At 43.2% G+C, this 23,031-nt stretch overlaps 2 protein-coding genes across 9 annotated transcripts in view; one reads left to right on the top strand and one right to left on the bottom strand.

Moving 5' to 3' along the window:
• Window positions 1-23,031, top strand: part of BBS12 (Bardet-Biedl syndrome 12) — a 52,920-nt gene that overhangs the window by 14,009 nt on the left and 15,880 nt on the right. For 3 of the 8 annotated variants that reach the window (XM_086890612.1, XM_086890614.1, XM_086890615.1), the window contains exon 1: window positions 22,482-22,564. The gene's annotated coding sequence lies outside the window, so the exon portion shown is untranslated. Of the gene's footprint in view, window positions 1-1,782; window positions 1,920-17,035; window positions 17,161-21,998; window positions 22,176-22,454; window positions 22,565-23,031 lie in introns of those variants that run through there. The other 5 variants (XM_086890606.1, XM_086890608.1, XM_086890613.1 and 2 more) reach the window with 5 other exon arrangements.
• LOC111929045 (uncharacterized) lies at window positions 17,777-22,461 on the bottom strand. Its single transcript, XM_023926551.2, has 5 exons — window positions 22,277-22,461; window positions 20,648-20,803; window positions 19,590-19,718; window positions 19,353-19,490; window positions 17,777-19,118 (listed from the first exon to the last, which is right to left on the bottom strand). The coding sequence occupies exons 1-5, from the start codon at window positions 22,277-22,279 to the stop codon at window positions 19,029-19,031; spliced, it is 516 nt and encodes a 171-aa protein (XP_023782319.1). The 5' UTR covers window positions 22,280-22,461; the 3' UTR covers window positions 17,777-19,028.

Genomic DNA, 23,031 nt, shown 5'->3' with positions numbered 1-23,031 from the left:
CTGAGTGAGTGCCTTCAGTGCCAACCATGTATGTCCTGCTGCAAGATGCAGGACCTGCATTGGTGTTGGCGCTGGTAAGAACCTCTGTGGCATTAGTCACAGCTAGTGGCTACCCACACTCACTTAGGCTGTCTGAGCAAGAAAACTTGTGGGTTTGTTTCAGCTTTCTTGCTAGAAATCTCAAAGCCAGACATCCTCATTTTGGGCAAGAGATGTTCTCCCAGACCTTATTTATCCTTTCTTGCTATGGCCCATCCACATCACAAGCTCTGTGCTCCCCTGATGGCGCAGGAACAGGTCCCAGGGTCTCGCTGTTTGTAAAGCCCTTATCTCCCAGTTTTCTCTTTTTCACCTAATACTGACCATTTCTCTCTCTGCCTTCTGAAACCTTGGTTTTGTTTTAAACAGATTAATTTTGTTTGCCTTGAGAGAGGCTTTTTTTTAAAACTCTGCCTCCTTGCTCTCCACTCCTTCCTAAATCTCAGACGGAAAATGCCTTCTTCTGTTCCCCAGACTTGTTTTTCTCTTTTGCTGGGACTGATTTAATTCTTATTTTTCTCTCCCAATATTGCTCAAAAGACATTGCAGAAAACAAAGTTGTATTGTATTGAAACAGAAAACAATTTCAGAATGGGATGAATCACCCTATCTCAAACCTCCAGATAAAATTAATAAAAAAGAAGATGATTCACAGTAGAAAGTCTACATGAGGTTTCTCAAATTTAGTTCTGGTTTATCATCTGTGAGGCAATTCTGTGCTTGTCATTCTGGCAATGTGGTATCATTTTACTTGAAAATGGCTTGGAGGTTTTACTGATTCATTCTGGGAGATGACTTTGTTAGTAAATTAGAAGGTTATTTTTGCTTCTTTCATGAAGTATTTGAAGCATATTTCAGACTATAGAAAATTAAAGTAAGTAAAAGTCTATATATAATAAAACATAACAATAAGTACAGTCAAAATGCAACACACTTAAAGCCAGTGTGAGACAGTGCTTTTTTTATGTGACACACAAGCTGTAGAACCTCAGTATCATCAGGTGAAGACATCTGTGAGGTTGAGCACAACTAGGTACACTGGTAACATCATCTCTAGTTAAATTACAGCAAAGGGATGAAAAGAAAACATCAGACCTGGGGGACAGCTATGCCTGTCACACATTCCTTTGGATGCAGCAGTAGTGCCTGGTGACACAGGCTGCCAGAGCTACCCCAGCTGGGTGCTGGGGCTGGTGTTCAATCCCCTCAAGCTGGATCTGACCTTGCAGTTCCCTTCACTTGGGCAAAGGCTGTGGCTGTTTCAGCAGCCTCTGTAAGGCTGGGCAAGCGGGACTGATGCCTGGATCTGGTGGTACATTGTCTTCCTTGGGGCTTTAAAGGACAGTGATTCCCCTACCTACACCAAAATTCCTGTCCCTCTTGATCAAATCAGACCAAAAGTCTGGTCCGGTCTGAAGTCTGCTTCCAGTTCTATATGGTGAGCAGCATGAGTGTTTTGTAATCTGGCTGAAAATGTACCTTGTTTGTATGCCTGCTTTTCTATTATCAAATGATTGCACTTTGGTGGAAGTTGAGCTGTGCCTCAGCTGCAGGAGCACTCTGGAGACCCAGCAGTGTTTGGTGGACTGGCAGGACTGGGAGCATTTGGGGGATTGGTTCATGAGGGTAATGAAAGTTCCTGAGCTCACAATAAATTGCACTGGATTAAAATAAAAAAATGTAAGTGCAGTAGTGAATAAAGAATAGTGAAATACCTTTTAAAATTTTCCATTTCCCTAACAGGCTTTTTTCAAAATTTTTGCAAGGAAGATTGTGAAGTAAGCAAGCTTTGCTACCCAGGTGAGAGCAATGGAGCAGAGAAGTGGCACAAGCCTCCTCCTGAGGCCCCCCTGCTTGGCTGCCAGCCCCAGCTCCTGCAGGTCAGTGCAGTGCCTGGTGACTCCAGGAGGAAGGGTGACTAAGAGGGTGACAAAAGTTAGTGGAGGCTGCCATGAAGCCCTGTCACAGGAGGTGTGATATTTATGGCAGCGCTGACATACTTGCTGTGAATTGCAGGAAGGCCACACGAGGTCGGATGGCCGAGCTCCTGGGCTGTCTGGACTAGAAACCAGCTGCTGCCTGGTGAAAGCTTTTTATGAATCACTTTTAATTAATACTCGTGAAGGTGGTGGGAGGGGGCAGTATGAAGAGGGATCAGTGCTGAGTGTGGCCAGAAGCAGTGCTGCTGACAGGGCACACTTCCCGTGCTGGCACAGGCACAGCGGCAGCAGTGCTGTTCTGAGATCTGCAGCTGCACATAAACTCCACGTGCTGACAGTTTCCCCAGATAGGCTCTCCTAGCACTGCCAACCAAACTGCCTGTGGAACAAGTCCAGAGGAGAGCCACTGAGTTGATCACAGGGCTGGAACACCTCTCCTGTGAAGACAGGCTGAGAGACTTTGGTTGTTCAGCTTGGAGAAGGAAGGCTCCAGGGAAACCTTATAGCACCTTCTGGTGTGTAAAGGTAGAGGGAGGAAGTGGGTCTGAAGAGGGACTTTTCTCAAGTGCATAGGACAAGGGAGAATGGCTTCAAGCTGAATGAGGGTAGGTTTAGATTAGATTTAGGAAGAAATTCTTTACTTTAAAATTGGTGAGGCATGAAACAGGTTGCTTGGAAAAGTTGTGCTCTCTCTATCCTTGGAGGTGTTCCAAGACCAGGCTGGATGTGGCTCTGAGCAATGTGGTCTAGTGGCAGGTTTCCTGCCCATGGCAGGAGTGTTGTAACTAGAAGAGCTTTAAGGTGCCTTCCAACCAAAACTGTTCTATTATTCTAAGATTATCCAAATTTTCACAATCAACACACCTTTATTAGAGCTACTTTTCATATACTTAACAACTACACCTACTGCTAAGATGGTAGACATGACTTGTTTATGATTTATTTAGAAATCATTTTACATCATTAAACTAGTGTGCTTTGTTTGGGGGAATTTACTGTTCTTCTAGTGTGCAATAGATATTCTTCCTAGCATTCTAAGGGTAGTCACATTCATGTGGAGAAAAATGAAATCCCCTGTCCATCACTGAATTTCAAGCTGAATATATCACAAAGAGAAAAGAATATATACATTTTTCATGTTTTTGGAGTATTTTAAGTCTATGAGCTGTCAACCAGTAAGCAACCATCTCTTAGGGGCAGAAATGAAAGCTTCCCTTTACTAACCTGGATTCACTCACACCCATAGGTCACAAAAGCTACAGCAACACGAGCACTGTAGTTCCTACCAGGGTGCTAAAAGTTCCTTTCACACTGGTGCCCTCTTTCCTCGGTGGGAGGAGACCTGAGACCAGCCAGGAGCTCTCTGTCTACAAGTGTCAAAACCTGCACCTCCAGAAATCCCTCTGGGCTCTGTGGTCACTGGGCTCGCACCTGGGCACGTGTGGGCGTCAGTCTGTTCCCTGCCAGCACATATCAGTGTGAAAACTTGTGCTGCTTTGTGGCAAAAGGGACCCTGGGGACATTCACTAACATTTTATGGATGGCCAGGCCATGTCTTTGTCTCAGAAATGTAGCCTGGTAATGGTACATCACTACCCAGATGATGAGTAAGAGATGACCAAAGCTGTAACTACCCACAAGAACATTAAGCCTGTGGATGACAATAAGGCAGTGTTCTAAAAAGAAAAAGGCAGTATAATAAGGGATTGGAAGATACCTTTGTTTTAATGATGTGAAATATAAAAATACAGGCTGATTTTTTTTTGTCATTTCTACTGTTTTGCCGTACATTTTGCAATCCCATAGTAAATTTTTATTCTAACACCGATTTGCTCAGAGATTTGTATTTCTGAGGGTAATACAGACATGTGTTTTGAAGATTTGTTCTTAATTACAGGCAAAGACAAACTCATCTGCCAAAGCAGTGTTCAGCCACATGAGAATTTTCCAGCAGCAGGTAATCCACAGGTACTGAAAAGATTATCAGATGTTAAAGGTTCTCATTCAAGGTTGCCTTTAAAATTATACTGTCTGTCTACTGGAAATGTTTTATTATTAAAGACTTTGTCAGAGGCTGTTTCCTTAGGTATTTTTTCTCCAAGTGGGAATAGCATAAGAGAGGTTTTCACTTGGTTGCCACTGTAGAAAGTCAAGTTTCACTAAGCAGACTAGGACTCAGATATTCCATGAAGTTCTGAATTGAATAAATAAAAGCAACAACATCAGTGAATGTGAAGTTAATTTAAATTTACATTTATATGAATCAGAGGCCTAGGCAACCTGAAATAAGAATTTTATGCTTATGAAGTAAAAGAAAAATTAAAAAATAGCAGCACTCACTGTACACTTTGGAAAGCTGTCCTGTAGTACAGCCAAATTAAGTTCTTTCCTTTGCACCCATGCTCAGAGTTAGGGTAGAAACTTTGATTTCAGCCTAATTATTTCAGAAACCAGCTGTTTCATACATGCAGTAACAAACATGAGAGGCATAGCAGAAGGTTTCTGCCAGAGCAATGCCACCTATGTTCTACCCCCAAAGGAATGACGCAAACAATGGACAGGTTCATGAATACAGCAAAGAAGCGTTGAAGAAAAATGTCTTTATCCACATACTCATGGAGTACATTGTAACATGGCCAATCTTACCAAGTTTCACAATGAATCGTAGGTGGGAACTGAAAAAAGCAAACTGTTGCCCAAACATTGTTACCGTAAGTGTAAAGGAAAAGAAACATTGTAGGTGGGGATCGTAGTTCTGGGCCATTCCTTTGGTGTCTTATATGTAACTGTCCCAAAAAAACCCCAGTAGGACTTCACCGTCACAAATGTCCCGTTCTGCAGACAGCCTGCCTGTTCTTGCCTGGTTGGCCACAACCCCTGAGCACTTCTGACAACAAGAAAAAAAAAAAGAATGCCATTTGACGTATTTCACATTTCCACTCCTGTTCAGTGATCTTTTTCCTTCTGTCTGCGGTTGTTTAACCTTGATCCAGTCATTCAGGTGAGAACAGAGAAATGTGGAAACAAGGCTGTGTATTTTTCCTCCTGTGTGTCGAGACACAGCACAGTCAGAGATGGACTCAGTGGCCTTCGAGCTGAAGTGTTCTTTGAAAACAAAACAATATTTTGATTATGGCTCAGCGGCATTTAATTTCTGCAGCCAATAGTAATTATTTTACCATCTGGAATAGTGACTGTTGCATTTTCCCCTGGGGATGGCTGAACCACAGAGGAGATTGTGTGGAAGCACCATCAGGTGCCAAGCTCCAGAATCCACTGTGCAGCCAAGGATCGATTCTACATTTTGCAAAATCATCCTTTGCCTGCGCTTGCTTAGACTTTGTTATTTGCAAGCTGTTCAGCTGCAACAAAAATTTCCATGGAGTAGGGAGCAGGGAAGCGTGTTTTGGGATAAAATCCAGGCTGCTGTTCCCAGCCTGTGAGCTGCCTACATTGCACTGGCAGCTACAAATTATGTGACTCAGTCCTGTGTGGTCACAGTCAGTCAGAAAATAGCAATGTTTGTGGCATGCAGGGTGCTGTGGCTGCTCCCAAATCAGTGTTTACAACGACCACTGCACTTTTCCTTTCCCTGTTGCAACACCCAGAGCAGCCTGCTTGACTTTTCAGTAGCCAAGTACACTAGTGATAGCAGGGCCAGCACTTCTAGAATTCAGTCTTGGAAACAGCGGGTGAAAATTGCCTCCTCTATTTAGACACCTAAATAAAATGCCTGCCTTCAGAAACATGTTCTGAAAGCTCTGGACCTTATCATTAGTGACATATTTTTGAGATCTGTTATCTATCTGTGTGGTTCCACAAGTGACCTAGAATAAGGAGAGAAGAATTCTTGTTTTTAGAAATGGAAGAATTTGCCCTTTAGGGAGTCCTCCATGACGCAGAAATATTCAGGCTGTCTGCTGGCCTTTGCTTTGACTATTGACTCGATTTGACTGTCACTGCATGGGATGTTCTTTCTTAGCAGTGTGGAATTGCCCAGTGGCAATCAACGAGCAGAAGCACCTGGAGATGATCCAATATGGTTTTGTTGGCCTTCCCAGGGTGAGCAGGGTTGGGGCAGAAAATACACCGCAGCACGAGTGTGCAGCAGGAAAGCAGAGCAGGGGGAATTCATGGCGCACCACAGCAATTGTACTGACTGCTGCAGGCCACAGCCACAGTGTGGATTGAGGTTGCCCTCGGATTTTTCACTGATTTCTTTCAGCGTATCTGCAGCCAAAAAAATCAGGTCTGATTTTCTTTTCTCTTCACTTTATCAGAGCCAAAGCAGACTTCCTGCTGTCGGCTGCAAAGGCTTGGGACAGGGTCTGTTCTCAATGTCAGGGAGTAGCACACAGGTCCTGGGTGCAAAGCACAGTAAGGGAACTTGTGTGGTCAGCTAAGGGCATCAGAGGGGTTTGGGCTGTGGATTTCTACTGTTCCACGTTGCACAGGGTCTGGCTGCAGATTTATATCAAATGGGAGTCAGGAAACATGAATATATCATACCACATTTGATTTTGTCATTGTTATTGTGAAGACAACAACCCACAGACCCTAATTCTAGCTTATAGAAATAACTAAAGCCTGCCTAATCTCCACTTGGATTTCACTTCAAAGTAGCTCCAATTAAGAATACTTATTTTTTCAGAGGTGAGCTCTTGCCAGAAAAAATAATTTCCTTTAAATCACTGGATTTAGATATACATTATAGGACTCAATACATATGCTGAAGTGTTGGTCTAAGTGGACTAAGGAAGAAATCCTTAATTTGGATTTCTACTTCTAGGTACAACCTTGCAATTTCTCAAACATCATAATTTTCTGATTGAATAATGAAGGATAAATGGTTTTTCTCCTTTTTTCTGAAAGAGCTTGTGAGAGGCAGAGCACTGTCTAATATTTAATCAAGACAAAGTTAAATTGGAGGGGGGAAAGACTTGCAGGAGACTATTAACAACTTTTTCTGTCAGAAATATGCAAAAAGAATTGCCGTGCTAAGCAAAGTCTGTCTATACATTCTAGAAATTCAATATTTAGTAGAAGTATTCACCACTGCAAGATCTTCTTCTCTCTTTTGGTAACATCCACAAGAGTGAATAAAAATGGATAAAGTATATGGGTACCCATCAGTCTTAATCCAGAATATACCTGTCTGCACATGGAGTTATTCAGAAATTCAGTTATTCAGATTTGCTCTTCAGCAGCTCCAGATTCTACCCCTAGAAATGCAGAGCAGGAACGTTCCCTTAAACAAGAGTTAAAGTCTTCCAAAACTGGAGACACTATTCTGTAGTCTTACCTTTTTTTAGTGTGCATTCTCCTTCCAAATTACTGATCCATAAAATTGCAAATTCTATTACTGACATGAGAGCAGTGCAAGGGGAAAAAAAAAGATGATTTAACAATTTGCCTCTGTCAATGGCTTCAAGACAAAAGCCTATATCTGCAGTTCTGCATTTCTTTGGTATAAGAAGAAACAGGTCTGCAAAGAGGCTTCTTGAAATGTAAGAAATTCAGCCTAACTACTGGTTCTGCCTGTGTGTTAAATACATCTTTTGGCTTGTGGGGGCTTCTCTTACTCAGAATTGAAGTGAGATTCACAGGAACATTTGTTTACTGTGTATCCAGTCAACCACTTACAACCTTTAGCACAGCAACTAAATTAGACAGAAAAGAACAATGCAGTAGGATAGTACTGGCATTTGTAATGTAGTTTTAAAGGTCTATTCAAGATGAAAAACATACAGAGCTCATAAGCACATGTTACTGGAATGAAATTTCGTGGGAACCAGAAGGCAACTACTTTTTCAGGGCAAAGATTGCTAAAAGGCATAATGTGACACTGAGAAAGATTAGATATATAAAATAGAGAATATCAGTTCAAGAAGATATAAATCAGAAGTCTCCAACTACAGGTCAGAGACTTTACTGCTTAAATAGGCTGCACTTGATTCCTCTGGATTCAAATTTGGAATGCTGGACTTCAAAATTCGCCAAATTTGTGTGAAATGGAAGATGTGCAGGTGAGGGCATATATCATGTCAAACAAAAAGGAGTCTATAGTCAAAGACCCTGCTGAGAAGACCTGGCATTATCCTCAGGGAACATTTCTTCCTAAAATCCTTAAGCCTGTTTTGGAGTGATTTATTCTAAAAAAAAATTAAAGGGGTTTGCTTTTGGTGGGTAGAAGAGATTTTTTCGGGGTGTGGATTGCAGCCAGCACAAATTGAGATGCAAGCACTTTGTTTGTAGATCACACTGGCCAAAGCTTTTATGTCAGGCAGCAGAGTGATTATCACTACTGTTTCACCTCTGATAATTCTCCTGTATTTTATGAATAAAATGGGGAAACAGCACAATATTGCCTAACAGCTATCTCAAAGTAAATGTGTTTGTATTAGTAAGGAATGAGGGCATTTGGATGACTACAGCACATAAGGGACTGTGGATTTTTCTACAAGACCTCATGCTGGATTTATCTGGTGTACAAAATAACACAGACAATGAGAAAGATTAATAAATTGAGTGCTTTTTCTGTCAATAACAATAATCCAATGGGAAAATCTGCAAGGTCATGCAGTTAAAGGCTAATAATGGAATTCAGCAACAGGCTGAATGGAAGTTGAACAAGTGAATATAACTGCTGCTCTTTTAATTATGAGAGTTGGGCTTTGAGAGACTTATGGACACTGTTTGAGGACAGGAGATGAGTTAATCATGCCTCTCCTGGATTCACAGAGAGATTTGTTTGAGACTCCAGTTTTACTCCAAAAGCAAAATGGTGTTCTCTTACATAAGCCTTATGGTATTAAATCATGGTGTAATGAGATCTAACAAAGTGGCAAGTATGATTTTGAAATACTGTGGGTTTTCACTCTTGCTCTTCTCAAGGTCAGTTCCAAAATCTCAAACAATTCTCCCAGCCCTCCCTCATTGCAGTTATATTGTTCAAATTTTGTCATTCCTGTCAGAACCTTCATGGTAGGGTCCTTTGAACTGCCCGAAGTAAAACTCAAGACATCGTGCTGATATCAGAGTTCTCTTAGGTCTGTGACCTCTGAAATGAGATTTGTCCTCTTTGAAGGTAGAAAAAACCTGTGTGTTCTCAACTTCCATCCACTGCAAAAACAAAACCTCCAAAACCTCCAGATACAACATCCAGCATTGCTGTAGAAATGCCTCTGTAATGAATCAGATTCTGCTGTTGTTGAAGAAGTTCTGTCTCTGGCTTTTCTTTCCAAGCTGTCTAACCTCATTCACAGCAGAGCCCCAGGCAGAGGTGTGGTGTGTGCCTGCACAGTCTGCTCTTATAAACTTATTTTCTGCACTAGTCTCTCACTACAGACTCGTGTTTTCCTCCACCTGCCCATGCTTTTGTACCAGAGCAAATCTTGGTGTTGAGGGATAGGAACTAAGAGGAGGTGCTTGGAACTGTTTCACAGGGTTTCTATTTACAAAAGCATTTCTGAACCACTTAAAATCCTTTGGTTAAAGTAGATCAGTATCTGCCAAAAATAAGCCCTCAGGTGCATTTCCACAGCCACATGAAACAAGCAGCCACCTGTGACTGAGTTGTGCAAGTTGCATAGTACCAGCAGATCCTGGTTTTCCTCATCTTTTGCACCTCAGTTAAGGCATGGAAGTTGTATTTGATAGGAGGTACTATGGTGTGATGTAAATAAATCAAACCTCGTCTGGTTTGCTGAAGAAGAAATTATCAAGGGTTTCTATCTTTTGATCAATAATGATGAGAGACTGACTTAAATTAGAAAGAAAACAAGGAGCATTGATGGAAAATTAGCACTGAAAGCCACACTGTCCTGTGAGCCTTAAGATTTACTGGGTATCCAATGAACTGCTGAGTTGTTGACATCAGACTCTGGGCTGCTAATGTCTCTGCACAGATTCTGGACCGAGGCTGTGTGCTAGTGTTTAAGAAGTCATATGGAAAGCCTGACAATTGATAAATTTATCAGACAAATGTGCATTTTTATGCTTAGTCTTTAACACTGTTAAAGCCTTCTCGCTGTCCCTTTCCTTTGATAATTGAAAACAAACCTTTTATTGCACAGGGAAGAAGTTGCCAGCTTGTTATAAATGAATAAAGAAGGGAGGGTACTTGTCACTGGAGATGTTCAAGGGATGAGCTGAACTGTACCATCCCTCTGCTTGCTGACAGATCAAAAGCCAGTCCCTGAAGTGGTATGGCTGCTGTTAGTTTCAGAACAGCACCGTGTTTCCCTGGGCTCTGGATTGTGCATACCTGAATGAATCACAGCTCCCTGGGCACACAGGGAATGTATTGGTAATTATACTGGAGAGGCCCTGCTGGAGGAGATTATCTTTACACAAAGCAGGGCGGAGGAAAGATGATACTCATTGTATCTGCCAAAAATCTCTCTCATAGCTATTCTCATAGTCACATAAAACAAGCAGCCACCTGTGATCACACTGTGCAACGCATCCTGTGTTTAAAGATGTTCATACTTTCGTGCCAGTCTGCCCATTGGGAGGGATTGGGATTGGGATACAAAACTTGCACTTTCACTCTAAGCCTTGAAGAACTTCCTCCATTGCTCTCTGGTGTGTGCCTCTTGTTTGTGTCTTGAAATGGTCCTCTGTTGTGTTATTCTTCAGTAAAATGTGACAGTGCATCCAAATCTCCTTTAGAATTCAGTTTTTAATCTTTAAAAAAGGAAATCTGGAAAAATGGCCCTGATGTTTACTGTGAGGAGCTAGACTGAGGACAGAGCATCATTGTTGTCTAGGGCTGTTCTGTATCCAGATGATGCTTAAATCTGGATTTGTTTACTCAGTAACGTGAAGATTTTATTCACAAGGTTAAGCATTCCTCTTGCATCTCTGTTACTGCAGGATTCTCCTTGACTTTCATGTAATCCTTCCCTACTACTGCAAAGCTACTACTGTAAAGCCTACCTCTCTGCTCAAATAATTTCTGTGATGTCTCTGCCAGATTGGGTGCAAGTGAAATGCCTGTTCCTCCAAGGCCAGCTCTGATGTTCTCTCAGCCTCATGATCGTCTCTCACTTGCTGTTGGTACATTTCCTTCCACCTTCCAAGGCTTTGACTTTGTGCTCCAAGGCTCTGCCACCCTCCTGTTATATATTTAAAAGTGCACTTTTTTTTGGTGTTTCCAAAGCATCCCAGTTTCAGTCATCTTCAGACAGCTTTTCTAAGAAATGATTATTGGAAAGATGTTAACATTCCCTGGATTCCTGGCTAATATTGTCTTAAGTATTATCTGTCTTCTGCTGAGGCTGAAAGCATTCTAGGGCATGGGACTATTACAGTTCTGCCTGGATAGTCCCTAAAACAACTCATATGCAAATAAAAAAGAGTGGTAATTGCTAGGAACTCTGAGTGTTATCAAGTAACATCTACTGAAGTTGATGTAATGTTTTTAAAGAGATGGGGCCTTGAACAAGCCAGTCTCTCAATGGAAACTGCTGAAATAAGTGTGAAATGATTTCTTTTTTGTCTAAGGCTTATGCCACCTTTTGAACTGCGAAAGTTTCAGGATGGCAACAATGCCACAAAAAATTACTGTTCTAGACTCCATTTTCCATTAAATACCTAGATTCATTTTGAATCAGTGCTTCACTCCTAAAAACATATAATTTTGTATGTTAAAAGGAATTAATCTGCCACCCTGACATTTCCAGGTGCTATTCAAAAACCACCTTAAACTTTTGAACTCCAGGACAATGAGCCAGCAGCTCACATGCGATTCATTGATGTAAATTCATTCTAACTCCAACATGTAGAAGGAAATTCAGTCCAAGAATGCAGCTGTAGATATTTAGAAATATCCCAGATGGCCATGATAGGTCTGTAAACTACCACTATAACGTGGTTTGGGTGAAAAGGGAAATGCTGAGGTCAGTAAAGGGAGCACCTGTGGTGTACCCAGGCCCATGGTGGAGCCAACCTGTGACAGCTACGCAGAAGAAAATGTTGGTGTTGAACACCAGTGTTAAAGCATCCGAGTGGTGACCTAGTCATGGTAAAGTTGTGGGGCCTTGTTCCTCCCTTGTTGGCATAGATTACAGAGGCAGGCTTTGGTCTGACCATCAGCTGGGCCAAAAGCACATGCTCTGGTAAATGGATGCATGCCTAGGCAAAGCTAGGAAAGGCTGGTTTGTTTTTCCCTTGACACGTAGCTATTTTCTCCTGTCTCTCCTTTCCTGTGTTTTGGTCAGTATGGGCATGGAACAAATGTGACAGGGAATGGGTGTCAGAGGAGGTTTCCTCTCCTTTATTTTCTGCATGGTCTTGCTGCTTAACCTTCCCAGGAGAGGTTTCAGGTGGCTAAACAGAAGACACAGGGGCAGCAGGAGGCACAAAGAGGAGGATGAGAAGTCTTGAAGGAAACATGGCACTGGTGAAGGAGTGTGTTAGGATTGTGGGATTGGCTGGGGCACTGATGCCAGTTGTGATCCAATGGCCTACAGCCATTGGAGACTTGGAGTGGGAGGGTTTGTGCTGCCTGACTGAAGCTGTTTGATTGCTTTCCTAAGGCAGCCTTTCCCAGCGCCAGCAGAGCTCTCCAGTTGCCACCTCAGCACGGAAGAGCACATTTAGGGATGTCAGGTCTCCTCTTGTCCCCTTTACAGGAGCAGCTTCTCAAAAGAGCTTTTGTCTGGAGCAGCTGCCCAGACAGCTGGGCAAATCCATGCCGGTCTGTTCCTGTGTTTCCTCTCCCAAGAGCAATACCCAACCCTAGGCTGGAGAGCCAGGCATTGGCTGCCTGACCCAGGATGCTTGCGGTCTTCTCAGAATAACACCACCCTCAACATGAGCTTGGCAAGTGCCACAGGGAACACATGCAAGGAAACAAGATGGATCTGTGAGCAATGCCTTGGGTTGCTCTCCCAGCAGGATGCTTGCAGAGCCGTCATCGGAAGCAGTGTTGGCAGTATTCAGCCAGTACTGGAAAATTCAGGGTTTGAAGCTGCCCTGGCTGATTGCACCCAGCTCTGCAATCATGGAATCAGGCTTGGGACTGAGATGGGTGGCAGGCGAGAGCAGCACCTCTGGTGACCCTCACTGGAGCCACGAGGGCTGTGCTCACCACAACAGCACGCCAAGAGCCGAGACTTCTGTAAGCCCCTGTGCTTGAAGACAAACAGCCAGGGCTGGGGACGACCAGGAAGGGCAAGATGTGACACGCTCCTCGCCAGAAAGCAGGGACACAGCATGAGGTGGGACAGCAGAGGCTGCTTGCTGGTGGCCCTGGCATGTCCCCATGTGGGGAGGTAGAGCTGGTCACACACCTTGCAGTGTTGGGCTTGGCAAACCAGCGGGGCTGTGGGCAGGGATGCTGTCGGCGAGGTCCTGGCACGCTGGCCCTGAGCCCGCAGCCACCGCCCGCACCACAGTCTCCCCTTTGTTTTTGGTGCCGACGCATCCAGAGGCTGTAGCTGCGTTTCCTACACCCACTGGGAGGATGTGGGATTTTCCTGGCTGCAAAATGCAGCAGCAAGAAGCTCTGCAGGCTGGGCCAGTGACTCAGCTGCCAACGATGGGCAGAGGACACCTCAGACGGGCTCTCCCCTCTCCTTGTGTGCAGCAGCCCAAGCCAAGGTGCCCTTGCAAGCCTTAATCCTTTAGTTTTCCACCCCGCTCCTAATTTTGCCACAAGAGAGAAGAAATTGATCTCGCCAGCAGGAGATACCCCAACCGTTTTGGAGAAACAAACAGATGATTTTAATTTTCAAAATATTTCATTCCTTTCATCATAGTCATTTCTGCAGAAACACAGTCAGAAGTTGCTGTGTAGGAGTATGGATTTCTGGTAACAAGGCCACCTACACAAATCCACCGCAGGAAATAGGAAGCCCATACCTAAAGCCTCCATTGTCTAAAGCCCAGTTTTGCACAAGTGCTAAAGCACTGCTTAGTCCAGCAGCAGGCAATGGGAATAGATGATGCTGAGCCCTTGGCAGGAGGAGGTCAGGATTGCACCATCCTAGACCTTGGCTCAGTGAGTCACGGCATTGCAGGCATTTGAGAGTCAGGAGAATTCTGAATCTCGGCGCAAAAATCCCCGCGTAATAAATAATATCCTGTTAATTCATCTATTGCATCTAGGGTTGATAGCAGGGAGAATAAAAGTACTTGTTTCTTCCCTCCCACCTTCTAAAAGCTCTTTCATTTCCTGGAAAACCTCCTTTAATTGTGATACATAAGCATTTTCAACTTACATTTTCTCTTGGATTTGTAATATTGCTATTTTTAATGCCTTTAGCAATAACAGAGTTGTTTTCTGCAGAATGAGCCCACCCAGACAAGTGACCCAGTTTATCAGGATTTGATAAAAAATATTTACATATTTCACAGCACAAGCAGAATATGCAAACCTCTCGGCCATTTTGATGAGTAATTTATTGGTTCCTAATGTTAAGGAGGAGGATGAAAAAAAGCCAAGTAAAGGGATATGTTTACTGAACAATAATCTCAACTATGGTAATTTTCTGCTTAGAGAAAATAATTGTAGTTTTAGCACCTGTGTTGCCTGATGTCTGCTCTAGATGGACTGTACCTTCACGCACGTGGATTTTTTTCAACTAGGCAAAAATCTCCTTTTATTTCTGCAAAAGGTACCTGTCATTCCATACACTAACATCAATAACCTCATCAATAATGTAGTTAGCCCGATAGGAAAAAAGCCAAACAAACACTAAAAACTTTGTTTAAATTATATCCTTTCCAAAAGGAGCTATTCTGCAGCAATTCTCTTCAGCTTCACGAGTGTATTACGGAGTGGTTTAAACAAAACATTCAAAAGATTTGTGGAAAACGTGCTTCTGTGGATTTCTTGGCCAATCATGTCCTAAGCTCTCTAAAGAGGAAACATGGGGAACACAGAACTTACACTGAGATGACCTAGTACCATGTTTTTAGAAGCTGTTTAAATATTATTTTTTTAAACTGAAATACCTTCTCGTGTTTCTAACTCTATCTACACTGTCTGTGGTCACTTTTCCCTTGATGTTTAAAGCTTTCATAGTACTTCTCATTTGGATGTCTGAAAAAATTTTGAGGAAAGTATGTGTCTGTTTTCTCCATACTGAGGTGGAGAAGAAACCATACTAGGAAGCAATTTCAGACAATAGCATGGATGTGTGAATCACACTGGTTTTGTTTCACTGCACTAAGCTATGTTTTTGGGTAGAGAGTGGTCCAAAATAATGCTGGAAACGGGCTAGGTTAGCTATTCCATTTTCTTCCTATGGAAATCTGTTTTTATGGCTATATTTAACTGGGGGGGGGGGTTTAATTTCATAGTGAAACTTCTGTCACTGCTAGAACCAGTTAGAAGCTTTCAGAGGAAATAAAGTGGCCTTGAGAGTAAGGGAATTTTACACCTTTGCAGCTCAGGCTTGACAGCAAGTTTTGCTTTGTTAGTATTCTCTGTGTTGAATCTCATCCAGACAAGCAAAAAAAAAAAAAATGCCTTGACCAATTTCAAGTTCAGTAATCAGTGACAACCAGGACTGCAAAGAGTTTAAGAGCTATAGGTTTAGGTCTCCACAAGGCCACTGGAGTTATGCCACATCCCTAAAGGTCAACACACTCACCTTGGGGACAAGAGTCTAATTCTCAAATCCTTGTTCCTCTTGACTCGAAGCAAGGCCATGATTCCAGCTTTCCCACATCCCAAGGGAGGACCACAAGCATCCTGCAGCGAGCCTGGCTCTGTCTCTCTGCTGGAAGTGGTTCCATTTGATAGCACTATTCCCAAAGGGTGAAAATAACTCTACAGAGTGGTCAGAGCACTTGGGGAGACTGTGTGAAAGGCAAGTTGAGTTCTCTGCTCTCCTGAGAGAGTGCCTGCAATTATTGATACAGAGTGGGAGTTTCAGAAAGTGTGGTTTGGGGGTTTAGCTTTGAACAACTAATGACTAATAATTACAGCATTTTGCACATGGGTTGTGAGAGCAGCCTTGCTTTCTTAATTTCAGAGAAAATAATTCTGTATCCAACCACGTATTTCAAGCCTAGTCTGGATGATGTTTGTGTGCCTGCTTTCCCTCCACTGAAAGTAACAGTGGAGGCAAAGAAGCATCAAAGCCTCACACGTCAGTAACTGGATGCCCTCTAGCGAGGCTGCCACGCTCTCAGACCTATGGGACTGTATGGAGAGGCGTGACACGAAGGAAGCTGGCTTTGCAGATTTATCCCCTGAGGCTGCCTTTCCTCAAGTGGCCGAGGCTCATCTCAGCCTCTAGACGGAGCAGTCTGCTGCCCTGTGCCCTGCTCAAAATCCACTTCTGCTATCCAGGGGCATTTAAAAGCAGCTGTAGTGTGGCAATATTTGATTTAACTCCGTGAGGAGGTTTCCAAGGAACTAATATTCAACATTTCAAATGCTTCACCAGGCAGTTTGCAGGATGGGAGTTAGTCTTTGCAACTGTAAATGACCAATTTAAATATTTTAATATTAAATGCCTCATCAGTTTATGGAACTATTTGGGCTCTGTTAGTAAGACTCCTGGCATGTGAATGTACACAAATGTTTCCTGTATTGCTTCCCCCCATCCTCTTTTAAATGCCAAGATTAGGTGGACCTGAAAAGAAGCCTTTTTTCTTCTGACACGTTAGAAGCCAATCCTGTGCTCATTACTCTGAAAACAAACTCACACCTAATGAAGTGAGAGCACAGCACTCCTCGGCAGCTCCTCGAATCTTTCTACCCTAAAGCCAGCTGGAGATTTGCCTTAGTGTGGGACTGGAAGGACTGTGGGACCATACTGTACGTTTAAGAGATGATGCAGAACTTAGAAGCTGCATGTGGGAGATTCAAATTGCCATGCAATTGTCGTATTTTGGAATATAAATAGTAAGCAATTTTTTCTCTCTTGAACTATTTTGTATTTTACTAAAAGTCTGGTACTTTTTAATTTCAAAACATATCTCAGAAGACATTTGCAATATTATCTCCCAAGCACTTATTTATTGCCTTTACCAATGCTTTGATATTTAGGTGTTTGCCAGACACAAACTACAGTTCCACTTTCCTTTCTGTACAGTATCTGCCTAGAATGAACACTCAGAGTGAAAACCAGGCTTTGCTGATGGTGCAGAAGGATTTCAGCTGGGTGCACACAAGGAATGTCTGAATTGCAGCCACCTGAGGGGAATCTGCAGATGCCAGGTAAGGACCCACTCTCTGTGTCAGTGTAAGGAGAAGAGGGATGCAAAGGATGGGGTTCACCAGCTGCCAGGCTGAAGAGGGGAGGATTTCCCTCACTATCCTGCAAAATAAAGCACCAAGAGACACTTGCTAACACTGGCAAGCTTTGTGCTCATTCAGACACTGTTTGACATTCCAGACTTCAGAGATTAATGGGCAAGCCAGAAATAACACTTCACCATTGTAGTACACACGGCAGGGATGATTGTGTGGCTTTTTCCTACCTTCAGGGCAGGTAATGGGATTAGAACAGGAAGAGAGAAGTGACATGCATCATAGGTAAACCACAGTCATCAGTCTCTTCCTGTGGCAGCATAAAAAGAAAAAGTACAGTCACTCTAATAGGCTCTGGGATTCCCCATAATCAACTAGAACTTCAAACTTCCCTTTCTGAATTTATGTGGTTAGTACTAGAAACTTTTAATCAGCAGAGTGGAAGAGGAATTACGTGACAGACTACTGCACCTAAGAATTCCTCTCTTAGAAAGAAGAGATAAATGAAAGTGAAAATGTGCTTGGTGAACCATTTAAGACTTGAAAATAATTTAGAAAAATAGAAAATAAGCACAAAAACTTCTTAACTTGCAAAACAGTTTTATTTCACACTTATACAAAGTTAAGACATTTTAAAACACAGTACTATAGATTACATCTATGGCCACCATGTTAACAGGGGACTACTTGGGCCTCTGGAGCTTTACAGGATTTGAAAGTTTTGAAACTGATTGTCTATAAAGGATAAACTCTCCTGCAGAGCAACATAATCAGATAGCAGGCTGTGTATCACTGCTCTATAATTCAGAAAGAAATTTGGCTCTCCAGTAAGTTCTGGATTGACAGCAGATGCAAGAAATACTGAAGAAAATGAAGGTACTCCTAAAAGAACCACCCCAAAACCTGTGATGTGCAAAATGGATTTGGAGCGCATGGATCTAAATATATTCAGTGCTCCACAGATGTCCATGGTGAGCTACTTTTCACTTCAGATGCAAATCCTCTCTGCAATCTAACTGTCAACAACACAAAATTTACTCTACTGCACCATGGAACCAAACTTTTTAGTTTACCTGAAGGCCTGGACAGCAGCTTTGTAATGTCTGGGGAGTAAGAACAATGGCACAAGGCATTTCCTGGTTACAAACAATAAACTTTGGTCACCCAAGTAGGTTACATTCAAGTTTCATTCTGTTTTCAGGTGATCAGATAAACACAACATCTACAGATGGCACACAGCTCCAAAGGAAGAACCAAATCTACATTGGCATTACATTAAATCCAGAGACAACTTGCCATAGGAAAACAGTGTTTTGTACAGAAATACAGACAAATACGCAATTTAATTTAGAGTCTTTCATGGAAATAAGCAACAGGAGACAAATACCAAAAGATAACCTCAAAAACCTTCAAAGGAATAAAAAATACTGTGCTTGTCCCTTCAATCAGTAGCCTTAGGGAAGGCAAAGTAGCCTTTCCCAGCAGGAGTGGGAATCTTCACATCTCAAATGAAGTATCTTTTTGTTAAATAGTAAAACACAACGGTGTTTATCCAAAATGGCAATCAGGGAAGTTGTTATGGTGGAGGGGAAGGGACCCTGCCTTGCAGGCTCAGTTCATCCTTCCTTTTGACTTCTGCAGTATCTCATTTTGGCAGTTTTGGGTACTGCAGCTCTCTTTCCCCAATTATCTTTGTTGAAAAAGAGAAATAAACCAAAAAATCTGTCCTTTCAGACTTCGTTCACATGGCAGAAAATATGCAGGAGGCACAAGCCCAGTTTTTAAGCCTTTTCCAGGTTATCTTTTGGACCAGCTGTATAGCAAGGCAACAAATACTAGTATAAGCTGGTTTTCTTCATGATTCTCAAAAATTCTTGCTCACTTACTTCTCCATCTCCATCTCGATCAGCTTCATCAATCATTTCCTACAAAACACAGTGTATGTTTGATCAGGCACTGGACTCTAAACACAAGATATTTCAGTCATCAAAACAACAATAAATCAGAGGCACTTCATGTGAAAACAACTATGTATTGTCTGCTTTTCATATTTCTGACCACTCAGCCCTTTTGGTATAGGACTAAATTCACACTCAATCCCTAGGAGCTACAGGAATTGTCTGTGCCTGTTAGAAAAGCTCTGGCAAATCAGAATTTACCTGAAGTTCTTCATCTGTTAAATTTTCTCCCAGCTCCTTGGCAACCCTTTTCAAGTTTTTGAATGAAATTTTTCCTGTGCCATCATCGTCAAATAATCTGAAAGCTTTCAGGATTTCTTCTTTTGAATCCTTTTCGCTCTAAACCAAGAGTAAAGCATATGTTAATCAGAAAACCCCTGACACTGAGATGTTCCTTTTTCTTATGCTGCCACAAGAATTTCTGCTAAGAATTCCTACCATTTTTTGTGTCATCATAGCCAAAAAGTCTTCAAAGTTGATGGTGCCACTTCCTTCCTTGTCAATGTCTGCTATCATCTTCTTAATCTCTTCCTTCTTTGGCTCAAAGCCTAAGGCACGCATCGCAACCTGTCCCAAAATAGCAAAACAAATTTTGTCAGGAGGCCACCAGAATTCTGGTCTAAGAGCTGAGCTAAAGCCCGTTTCATTTCCTTGTCCAGAACTCTAGTCACAACTCACTGCCATGAAAACACATGGTGTCCTTCCTCTACCATCTTCTTTCATCTTGCTGAACAATAGCAGTGTAAGTTTGGTATTCTTAAGATGTTGTTTTTCCTACATGGTAGCGGAAATCCTTACTTTATATCAGGCAGATGTAGCTCATGTTTCCAGGTTACAGATGCAGAAATTGAGCAGAGTGTATGTGAAAAATCAAAGTAGAGGAGATAACTAAATTTAAAGTGTTCATGCTTACAAAAAAAAAAATAAAAATCAAACACATTAAATCACAGGGAGACAACTGGGAATCATCTTCCCCCTTGTACTACTGTATGTATGCAAGTGCACACACACTGCCTGAATTATTACTGAAACACAACTCAGATCTCTGTTTCATTCTTTTCTAAATTAAAAAACAGGTCATTTTTTGATTACATATATGCAAATATGGTTGCAACTTTCCTGAATGCGTGCAAAATCTGTGTTTAGTTCTCGGGTGAAGAAAATATTTGATATTCTGATACTCATCCCAGAAAATGGAAGTCTACTTCCCAAGAACAAGCACCTTAATCATGAAACCTGAAACTGTTTAGTTTCTCTAATGCTCAGCTATTCAAAGCCGTGAGATTTAAACAGCCACACAGCACAGAAGCCTATCTGCTGTGAATCATTACATGCAGAGTGCACCCCAAATTCAGTCACGACAACAAGCCATTACTCTTCTTTGTACTTCCATACTGTTTTAAAGTAGGGTTGGACAAACAGAAAAAGCAGCTCCAATTTTGAGATCAAAGATATTTTCATCTCAGAGGAAAAATGAAAAAAAAAAGTTTGAAAACCTTCAGCTCTTTTATGTCGATGCTTCCAGATCCATCAGTGTCAAACAAATCAAAAGCTTCTCTGATCTCCTGCTTTTGCTCTTCTGTAAGTTCAGGTTTCAAGCCACTTTTCTTCCGCTGGGCTGTACCTAAGCCAGGTTTTCTATAGTTGGATGCCTTCAAAAAGTGAAGGGAAAGACAATAGGAAACAGCACATTCCAGCGAGAATTTCAAATAAACTAAATTATAAATGACATAATAACATTAAATAATAAATGGCATAAACAACATTAACGCTGTAGCAGAGGCGAGAGACATTCCTTGCTGCAAGTGGTAGACACTGAGTCTCTATCTCAGCTTCCTTTAAGTTACTGTAGAAAGAAAAAAAGAGATTTTGTTCCTGGGGAATGCAGATTTGGGGCTTCCTGTTTTCTGTTTTAAACTGAAAGACTATCAATTAAAGGAATAATGCCAGAAAAACAGGTGGGCAGCCTGAAAATGAGCACTCCACTGAGGTGACCAGAACCCTCTGCACCTCCTGCCAGTTCCCTTTCCTGCAGGTGTACCTGAAAAATACGAGTACAACATCCTCACAGCTAAAGAGGGTGGTCTCTTAGGGTCTTGGCTGTAAACGAGACTCAAAATCAGCCACTCCTGTGGGCAAAAAAATTTAAAGGGAGCTGTGTGGCTCCAGGCTGCCTGTCCATCGAGTAGATGTGGAGCCAGGCAGCAACATCCTGTGGGAGCAGTGAGATCAACACACAATCTGTCCCACAAGGAGAACTTATACATATAGAATAATCTGCTTGTGCTGAGCTGGTGCATCATTATCCAGGACACTCCCGAGACCTTTCCTGCCTCTGGTGTAAGGCAGTGCAGCATAGAGTGTTCCTCCCCTCCTATAAAGCAGGAAAAACGCCTTCCTCAAGTATGGTTTTGTTTTTAAATCAGCAGCAGAGAGATTTTCACCCTGCAGTCCTGACTCTGCACAGGCTCGTGGAAGGAAAGGCAGGGCTTTATAAAAAACAAGCACAAAGCAAGGAATTTGTTACCTAGGTACTGCTGACCAGTCTCTTGCCTCTGCTGAATTGTTCCCATTTTTAGGGCTGGGATCTGTCCTTTCACTCAGAAGATTCCATTTTCTCGTATTTGTTAATGAAATTTCGTTTTTCACCGTGATCTGTCCCTGCCAGGTCGGACTGCAAAGCCATTTGTCTGGCTCACCCCTGACTTCCCCCTGCCATTAACACACCTATCAGACTTCCACTCTTCATACGCTGCTCTGGGAAGCAGGCGCACGAGGCCTCTTCCTGGCTACGGAGACTTTATCATTCCATTTATTTCACATACGAGTTGTGCAAATCCCTTCCAGTTCCACCTCCGGGCCCGGCCGGTGCCATTCCAACAACGCTGCGGGGGTCTGTCAGCTGTGCCAAGAAGAACCAGGCACGCCGAGAGCAGGCGACGTATTTTGCGAATCCCGGTGTTTTTCCGGGCGTGTTTTTCCCGTTGGAGTGGGGGGGGCCTCTCCGAGGTTGCGCTGTGCGAGGTAACCCGGCAGCAGCGACGGCCTGGGCAGGGCTGGAACCTGAATGGGGTTTGCACAAGGGGCGGTGGGAAGGGAGCCCGCGGCGGGGAGGGCGCGCTCACCATCCAGCCGGGAATGCCGCTCCGGGACGGGACCGGACGGGACGGCAGCTCCGCACCGCCTCGCGCAACCGACACGCGCCGCCCAGGCGGCCAATGAGCGGGCGGAACGAGCGCGGGGACCCGCCCCCCTCGCGGCGCCGGCCAATGGCGGCGCGGCGTGCCCGTGAGGGACAGCTGAGGGAGCGCGAGGGCGGGCCCGCCCGCGGGGCATCTGAGGGAGCGGCGGCGGTGTCCAGGCAACTCCGTGTCCAGGGAAGCGCCGGGAGCGCCGGGAGCGCGGCCCCTCCGGTGAGACACCCGCACCGGCCCGCCGGGCACCCTCCGGCCCGCAGGAAGCGGCCAGGCCGCCGCCAGTGCAGTTCCGGTGTGTCCGCTCCGGGCGGCTTCCCCCCCTGGCCGTGTGGGGCAGGCAGGCCGGGACGCGCTTCCTCTCCCTAGCAGTACTGCGACGTGGTATTCAAGTGGGCTTTCGCTGTGTGGGACGGGAAAAACAAACAAACAGAAACAAAAAAAAAAAAAAAACCCAAAGCAAAACGCTTTTTTGGTTTTGGGAATTTGGAATTGCTACGCAAAGGGGCCTTCAGGGAGTTGGAATAAATGATGTGAATAAATTTCAGTACCTGAAGGGAATTTGTAGGAAAGATAAATAGAGGCAGAACTATTCGTTATTTATTTATTTATTTATTTAATAGTATATGATAATAATTTTTATTATATAATATATATTTATTATATTTTATAGTGATGGGACAAGG

The sequence above is a fragment of the Cyanistes caeruleus genome, chromosome 5 (assembly GCF_971803275.1).
Source record: "Cyanistes caeruleus chromosome 5, bCyaCae1.hap1.1, whole genome shotgun sequence".
NCBI classification, from domain to species: domain Eukaryota; kingdom Metazoa; phylum Chordata; class Aves; order Passeriformes; family Paridae; genus Cyanistes; species Cyanistes caeruleus.
This window is presented reverse-complemented; position numbering and strand designations above follow the sequence as displayed.

What these genes read in the sequence shown, in the direction of transcription:
- LOC111929045 (XM_023926551.2), bottom strand. An exon ending in TCGACATAAAAGAGCTGAAG is followed by an intron (nt 19,719 to 20,647) that starts GTTTTCAAACTT and finishes ATTTTGGGACAG; the next exon opens with GTTGCGATGCGTGCCTTAGG. An exon ending in TAACAGATGAAGAACTTCAG is followed by an intron (nt 19,119 to 19,352) that starts GTAAATTCTGAT and finishes TGTGTTTTGTAG; the next exon opens with GAAATGATTGATGAAGCTGA.